Source organism: Callithrix jacchus, chromosome 8 (genome assembly GCF_049354715.1).
Source record: "Callithrix jacchus isolate 240 chromosome 8, calJac240_pri, whole genome shotgun sequence".
Taxonomy (NCBI): domain Eukaryota; kingdom Metazoa; phylum Chordata; class Mammalia; order Primates; family Cebidae; genus Callithrix; species Callithrix jacchus.
The window spans coordinates 21,513,962-21,522,483 of NC_133509.1; the positions used below are offsets into that span (position 1 = coordinate 21,513,962).

Sequence of the window (8,522 nt, forward strand, 5' to 3'; positions counted from 1 at the left end):
CTTTTTTACTTTTTATTTTTATTTTTTGAGACAGTCTCTCTCTGTCGGCAGGTGCCAGACTGGAGTGCAGTAGCACGATCTTGGCTCACTGCAACCTCCGCCTCCTGGGTTCAAGCAATTCTCCTGAGACGGGGTTTCACCATGGTCTGGATCTCTTGACCTTGTGATCCACTCGCCTCGGCCTCCCAAAGTGCTGGTGTTACGGGCCAGAGCCACCGAGCCCAGCCAAACAGCTTTTTTTTTTTTTTTTTGAGACGGAGTTTCGCTCTTGTTACCCAGGCTGGAGTGCAATGGCGTGATCTCGGCTCACCGCAACCTCCGCTTCCTGGGTTCAGGCAATTCTCCTGCCTCAGCCTCCTGAGTAGCTGGGATTACAGGCATGCGCCACCATGCCCAGTTAATTTTTTGTATTTTTAGTAGAGACGGGGTTTCACCATGTTGACCAGGATGGTCTCAATCTCTTGACCTCGTGATCCACCCGCCTCGGCCTCCCCCAAGCAGCTATTTTTGAAAAGAAAAAAGAAAGGAAGAGAAACGAGGGCTGAGTCCCCCGGGCCGATCTCCACTCGGTCCCCAGTCTCCGCATGGCGGTGTCTTCCTCACTGGAAGGAGAAGCGCAGCCGCGCCTGGACGTGTTCGCAGCGGGCGTGCTTCATGGTCAGCCCGTAGGTGGGGGTCAGGTCGACTTGCACGCCCGGCGGCACGCTGAACTCCAGCTGCTGCAGCAGGATGGCCAGGAAGAGGAAGACCTCCCACTTGCCCAGAACCTCCCCGATGCACCGGCGCTTGCCCAGGCCAAACAGCAGTATCTTCTCACTCAAGGGCTTGTTGAGGGCGGTGCCTTTGGCGGTGAGGAACCGCTCAGGCCGGAACTCAGATGGGTCCCCCCACAGCTGCCTGCAAGAGGAACAGAGGAGATGGGACCTTTAGGGGTGGGGAGGCCCTGGGAGGAGGGGCCTGGGGGACGGAGACGTCTGTTGAGAACACAAATGTGAGGACAGATGGAAAGCAACTCAGGGTAAGTGGGAAGGAACCAAACTGAACTTTGATGCTTCTTCTTTTTTTTTTTTTTTTTTTTTCCGAGACAACCTCTGGCTCCTATGGCCCAGGCTGGAGTACAGTGGGCGATCTCGGCTCACTGCAGTCTCTGCTCAAGCCATCCTCCCACCTAAGCCTCTCATGTAGCTGGGACTACAGGCACCACATGAGGCTAATTTTTGTACTTGTTTTTGCAGAGACAGGGTTTTACTGTGTTGCCCAGGCTGGTCTCAGACGTGTGAGCTCAAGCAATCCACCTTCCTCGGCCTCCCAAAATGCTGGGGGTTACAGGGATGAGCCACCGCACCTGGCCTGATGCTTATTTCTTTTACAAAGCACTCTCTAAGATGACCAGCCTTAAAGATAGTGCCTTTTATTTTTATTTTATTTTATTTTTTTGAGACGGAGTTTCACTCTTGTTACCCAGGCTGGAGTGCAATGGCGCAATCTCGGCTCACCGCAACCTCCGCCTCCTGGGTTTAGGCAATTCTCCTGCCTCAGCCTCCTGAGTCGCTGGGATTACAGGCACCTGCCACCGTGCCCAGCTAATTTTTTGTATTTTTAGTAGAGACGGGGTTTCACCATGTTGACCAGGATGGTCTCGATCTCTTGACCTCATGATTCACCTGCCTCGGCCTCCCAAAGTGCTGGGATTACAGGCGTGAGCCACCACTCCCAGCCCGATAGTGCCTTTTAATATTAATTTATTTTAAATAATGCTTTATCTCAAAGAAATTAAAAGAAAAACAAGCTGGGTTTGGTGGCTCACACTTGTAATCCTAGCACTTAGGGAGGCTGAGGCAGGAAGATCCCTTGAGTCCTTGAATTCAAAACCAGCCTGGGGAAATAGGGAGACATTGTCTCTATTTAAAAATTAAAATTAGCTGTCTGCGTGGCTCACACCTGTAATCCCAGCACTTCAGGAGGCCGAGGCAGGCAAATCATCTGAGATCAGGAGCTCCAGACCAGCCTGACCAACGTGGTGAAACCCTGTCTCTACTAAAAATACAAAATTAGCCGGGCTTGGTGGCGGATTCCTGTATTCCCAGCCACTCGGGAGACTGAGGCAGGAGAATCGCTTGAACCTGGGAGGCGGAGGTTGTAGTGAACTGAGATTGCGCCACTGCACTCCAGCCTGCGAGACAGCAAAACTAAGTCTCAAAAAAAAGAAATTACATCCTACTCAAAATATGCCTCCCAAGGGGCCTCAGCAGTATGTCCTGGCTTATGTTTATTGTTTTAGAGTAATGAAGAACAGCATAAACATTGGTAGCATTTTCACACTCAAGTGTCCCAGTGTGGATGGTAAATTATATGGTCCCTCTACCTATACACTAAAGTGGGGCTTTCCAAACAGAGGTCTCTGGGCCATTCACATCAGAATTGCCTTAGGCACCCCGCCGTAGATACCACAGTAGAATCCTGGGGGAGCCATCAGCTATAACAAACATCTTGGTTAATTATTATTATTATCATTATTATTATTCTTTTTGGAGACAGAGTCTCACTCTGTCACCCAGGTTGGGGATGCAGCGGCATGATCTCAGCTCACTGCAGTCTCCATCTCCAGAGTTCAAGAAATTCTCTTGCCTCAGTCTCCTGAGTAGCTGGGACTACAGGCACATCACCATGTCCGGCTAATTTTTTTTAAATTTTTTTATTTTTAGTAGAGATGGGGTTTCACCATGTCGCCCAGGTTGGTCTCAAACTCCTGACCTCAAGTGATCTGCCTGGTTTGGCCTCCCAAAGTGTTGGGATTACAGGTGTGAACCACCGTGTCTAGCCATCCTGGTTGATTCCTGTGCACTAAAGTTTGTGAAATCTTTGGTTTTTTGTGGGTTTTTTTTTTTTTGTGTGTGTGTGGTCTTGCTCTGTTGCCCAGACTGGAGTGCAATGGCATGATCTCAGCTCACTGCAGCCTTCACTTCCTGGGTTCAAGCAATTCTTTTGCCTCAGCATCCCAAGCAGCTGGGATTACAGGTACGTACCTCCTCACCTGGCTAATTTTTATATTTTTAGTAGAGACAGGGTTTTACCATGTTGGCCAGGCTGGTCTTGAACTCCTGACCTCAGGTGATTCGCCCTCTTCAGCCTCCTAAAGTGCTGGAATTACAGGCATGAGCCACCATGCCTGGCCTGTGAAATGTTTGTAAATATTGTCACTTAGAGCAGACGATATAGGAATTGAGGTCTCCTCCTTTGTTATATACACAGTTCCTAGCAGGGACAAACAGCCTTCCCGACTGCTGAACTTGCACACATTTTTCCGGAAGGGATGTGTACTCACGGGTCATGGTTGACCTGCCACTGGTTTATGAAGACACAGCATTCCTTGGGGATGTAGAAGCCTTTCAGTGTTGTGTCCCTTGTTGTGCTGAGGATGGAAGAGGGCGCTGTCAGGCTCAGGGCTGGAAAGCTGGGGCGTGTGTTGCTCCTACCTCCTCCACCCCATCCAGACAGCTACCTGCTGCCATTTCCATCCCTACACTGGGAGGGGAGGGGAGGCGCAGGGGAGAGGTAGCATCATCCTCCCTCCCTCTTTGTCACCTCCTGTTCTTTAACTTCACCAAGTATTTACTAAACTTCTCTTTGTGCCTGGCTGTGCAATGGCTGTTCTCTGAAGCCAAGAAGCAGGCAATTTCAGATACAGGTTTTTCTCTTTTCTATTAAAAAAAAAAAAAAAAAAAGCCGACCGTGGTGGCTCACACCTGTAATCCCAACACTTTGGGAGGCAGAGGTAGGGGAATCGCTTGAACCCAGGAGGTGAAGGTTACAGTGAGCTGAGATTGTGCCACTGCACTCCAGCCTGGGCAATAGAGCGAGACTCAGTCTCCCCCTCCCAACGACAACAAAAAAAGCAGCAGGCTGCCTGGACCAGCCCTGGGGAGTTGCTAGCCTGGCTGGGGATTCAGGCCTCCTACTGCAGGAATAACTAGAACAACGTTTGGGCCGAAGTAAATGTTCGCTAACTCTCCTGACACTGTTAAAATTCCAGGGCATGATCAAGGGCTGATGGCTATAAGACATCAGGAATGAAGCCGTGCCAGCTGGATGAGTCAGACGACTTCTGGGGAGAGGAAGCCCGAGTCAGCATTGACTTTGATGAAGGGTAGGATTCTGGAGTCAGAGAAGAGGCTAGAAGGCATTCCAGGCAGAAGGTTCAGCGTTAGCAAAGTTGGAGGATGGCAGGGCCATGCTTGTGAGCATGAGGCCGACCTAGGTGGCACAGAGGCACTGGGAGGGAGGGAGGATGAGCAGAGGGGAATGAGAGCTGCGATGGAAAGTGGGATTTCCTCCCGAGAGCTAGGGGTTTGATTATGTTTGGATTGGGTGGGGCGGACTGAGGCTGGGATCTGAGCGGAAGGAGGTGGGGAAGGAGATGCTGAGCCAGGGCGGGGGCGGGGGTGAGAGGCCAGGAAGAGAAAACACGGGAAGGACTTCAGGGGTGGGAGGACAGAACCGGCGGGCCTCACCTGTGGGGAATGGTGAAGGGGACAAAGGAGGAGTGTCGGAAGGTCTCCAGGATGAAGGCCTCCAAGTAGGGCAGCTGGGGTCTGTCAGAGAGCCGGGGCCGCCGCCCCCTGCCAATCACAGTGTCTGTAGCACACAGAGGACAAGCAGAGCTCAAGGGCTGCCCTAACTGTTCCATGACATGTCCCCATGTCACTCTATATGAGATCATCTATTCACAAGCCAGAGACCCCACTAACCTCCCACATCTTCCAGGCAAGGGCAGGCACTACTATGTGCCCAGAGCTGCACACAGTAGGCACATAACAGGTGTTTGTAGACTGAACAAACATCCTGGGTCTCCAGGCTTGTGCTGGCCATAGGGTTGGGGGCCCCCATGTACCCAGTTCCTTCTGGATCTTCCTCTGTATCTCAGGCTTGGTCACGAGGTACATGAGGCTCCAGGAGATGGCTGTTGTGATTGTATCAAACCCTGGACCGTGTCGTGTGAGGCGAGGAAGGAAGAAAGACAGAAACAAGGAAACCATCATTTCCCAAGTACCTACTATGTGTGTACCCAGCGTTAGCTTTCTCTGGCCCTGGCCTGTGAGTTTCCTGAGGACAGAGGCTGGCTCTCTTCAACATAAACTTCAGATACGGGTTTCAGAATTAGCTGCCAGAGTACAGGGGCTTAGACTTACAGGCCAGAGAACACTTTATTGTTCAGATGGGAAAACCGAAGCCTAGGGGAGGAGAAGGACTTTGCTGAGTTTCCACTGAGAGCCGCTGACATAGCCCAGGCTCAAACCCTGAACCCAGGCCAGGTCTCAATATGTTGTACCATCTGGTGTAGGGTTGGTGGGTTGTTTGATAGACTGAGGGGCAGGGAAAGGCTGTGGGTGGACAGCAGGGAGTTTGGATGGAGGGGCAGGGTTCTGGCTCCTACCTGCTCCAAAGATGTCGTTGACAAGGTTGACAATCTTCTCCTGGGGGATGAGGTCACCGCTGGCTCCAGACCTCTTCTCGCAGTGCTTGAACAGGGCACCCGTGATGTCCTGGACACTGTTCTGAGGGGGAACAAGCTTAGGGACACCCGTGGCACTTCCAGGGTCAAAGGCTGAACCTTGCTCCACTTCCCTGGCCTGTCCCTGGGGGACTGGGCACCCCCCATCCCCCCACTTGGTCTCTAGGTAGTGGGCTGCAGCTCGCAGCAGGAGCTGGTAGCAGCCCTGGGTATGGCTTAAAGTGTCATTTCATGCCCCATTGCCCCTTCTTCCCAATTTGAAACCTCCAATTTCAAAGGAGGAAAAGATTAGTGTGAACACAGGGAAGCAAAGCGACACCAGAGCTGTTGGGGTTCAGGTTTCTGCAGAATAAAAGCTTTCTCACTCATAGGCCCCCCACATTGCAGGGCTCTGCTAGGGCCCTGTTTCCAGGACTTTTTTCTTTTCTTTTCTTTCTTTTTTTTTTTTTTTTAGATGGAGTTTCGCTCTTTCGCCCAGGCTGGAGTGCAGTGGTGTGATCTCGGCTCACTGCAACTTCCACTTTCCAGTTTCGAGTGCTTCTCCTGCCTCAGCCTCCTGAGTAGCTGGGATTACAGGCACACACCACCACACCTGGCTAATTTCTGTAGTTTTAGTAGAGACTGGGTTTCATCATGTTGGCCAGGCTGGTCTCAAACTCCTGACCTCTTGATCCACCTGCCTCAATGGGATTACAGCCATGAGCCACCATGACTGGCCTACCAGGACTTTTTTCTGGCAGGCTTTGAGGAGCCCTGAGAAGGGGACTTCAAGGATGAGGAAACCGAGGCCCAGAGAAGGGGAAGGATCGGCTCCAGGGCACACAGCTCATCTGAGGTGTCCAGAGCCTTCCTAGGCTCTAGTGTGTGAACACACTAGAGCTGGGAGGAGGTGCCCCTCGCCACCTGCACCCCAGGCTCACCTTGTCAGAGTCCTGATAGTGCTCCTGGACTGTTTCCCGCAGGAACCTCAGGAACCTCTGGTTGAAGGCCTTGAACCTCTGCAGGGCAGGGTTGGGTAGGTAGCGAAGGATGGGGAAGAAGTCCACGGGGTTCCCAGAGGTGGCATTCTCCACGAACACATGACTGTTCTTCATGAGGCTGAGCATCTCATCGCTGCTCTCGGGGAAGTGCTGTCCGAAGCACATGGCACCAATGACTTTGACCACTGACTCCACTATCTGATTGTAAGGGTCAAAGCGCCCAGGCCCTGCCATCAGCTCCTGCAACCTGCCGATCAGGGCCTCAGCCTCCTTGCTTACATGCTCCTCCAGGTAGCAGGAGGATGAGGAGGCTGGGTCAGAGGCGATGGAGAAGGTGTTGAGGGCGTTCTGGGCCAGGCGCCGGCGGGCAGCCCACACGGGTCCAGAGTCTGGGCTGAAGGACATGCTCTGGCCATCAGTGATCAGGGTGAAGCTGTAGAGGTCGGGCCGGCCCTTGAAATCGTCGCCCTGCCGCACCAGGGCCTGCCGGATGGTGTCCAGGCCGCTCAGCACCACCACGGGCGTGGAGCCAATGTGGATCTGCAGCACGTCCCCGTACCGCTGACTCATCTTCGTCAGTGCCAGGTGCGGGTTCTTCCCCAGGGTCAGCACGTGCCCGAGCAGGGGCCAGCGCCATGGCTCTGGTGGGCTTTTCAGGCCTTTGGGGACCCGAGGTCTCAAACCCTTGAACACCCAGAATACCAGGCAGAAGACGGTAGAGGTCAGGAGAAGCTCTGTGGCTGAGAAGGGAACAAACTGGGACAATGCCATCTGTACCAACTACAGGGAAAAAGCAAGGAGGAACCAGGCTGAGGATTGAGATGGAGACATTCATTCATTCATTTTCTCAGTCATTTGATAAACACTGGTGCATGTTCTGTGCTTGGCTCCCAGCTGGATAGCAGAAACACTAAGATCCACCTACCATGTGTCCTGTGCCCCCAGAGCTCACCCTTTGAGCATCACAGAATCTGAGGGCTGGAAAGGAACCTCAAGTTCCCCAGCATGAGCCCTGGCTCTCTCCTCCACCCATCATCTCAGTTTCCATTTCTAGGGCTGGAGTAGAGGCAAGTGACCACTCTAAAATGGGGAAGCCAAGGACAGCACCCTTGTCAGCCCCTGGCACAGCATGCATGCTAAGCTGTGTGCCAAATAGTCCCTGCCAGCACTGGCTTCCCACTGATACCTCTACACACCTAGGGGACAGGTGCTCCCCCTACCCAGTGACACTGAAAAGGCCAAGGTCCCAGGGCTGGTGCAAATAGCTTGGGATGCCCCTCCCCAGGGCACTCTTTATCAATACCAGAAAGGGCAGCTCTTCCAGGGATGTGTCCCCAACCTCTCACAGTCTTAGAGATTGAGGTTGGGCTGCAGCCAGGCCCAGGGCTGCCCTTGTGCCAAGGGGGAAGCCCTCCCCATCCCTCTCCTTAGAAATGGCTTAGTCCAAGCTACTCATTTAAAATGGGGAAACAGAAGTCAAGAGCTGGGTAGCAAAGCCTGGAACTCAGGCCCCCTACACCTAGCCCGGGCCCCCCGTCCTTCTGTCTCCACTAGCTTCCAGGTTCTATAGTCGGGGATCCCAGGGACTGGAAATTGGTCCCAAGAAAGGTACCTGTAGAGGCAGGCGCTTGAGATTAGCAGGGTTGTAGGGGCTGGTCTGGAGCTTCTGGCTCTAGGTGAGTGGCCTTTTTATAAACACCACCCCCTATCAGATTGGCCCACTTGTCCTGGTCACCTGATACCAAAGCTGGATCACCAAACAAAGTCGGAAGGATCAGCCCTTGGCCTTGGGCCATGATCCCTCAGCTCTACCTTCTACCCAAGGTCCAGGGTGACACTTTGGGGATAGGCTGGAAGGGGTGCTGGGTTCCTGGGGATGAAGGTGCAGCTTTCTTCAGGGTTCAGGGTAGGAAGCCTATATTTCTGAAGAGCCGGGTAGGGTCTGAGAGTGGAGGTTAGGCCTTTGGACTGATCTGGGCTTCTTTCCCACTGTACTCATGAGGGAGACTCTGCCTGGGTGCTCAGTCTAG

The 8,522-nt window shown here is 53.0% G+C and overlaps 1 protein-coding gene across 1 annotated transcript; it reads right to left on the reverse strand.

The window, feature by feature from the left end:
- Positions 1-251: 251 nt before the first annotated feature.
- CYP1A2 (cytochrome P450 family 1 subfamily A member 2) lies at positions 252-8,125 on the reverse strand. Its single transcript, NM_001204434.1, is given in 7 exon segments — positions 252-897; positions 3,326-3,412; positions 4,512-4,635; positions 4,892-4,981; positions 5,435-5,555; positions 6,433-7,272; positions 8,105-8,125. Coding segments are annotated over 6 exon segments (1,551 nt in total). The 5' UTR covers positions 7,264-7,272; positions 8,105-8,125; the 3' UTR covers positions 252-599.
- Between the last annotated feature and the right edge of the window lie 397 nt (positions 8,126-8,522).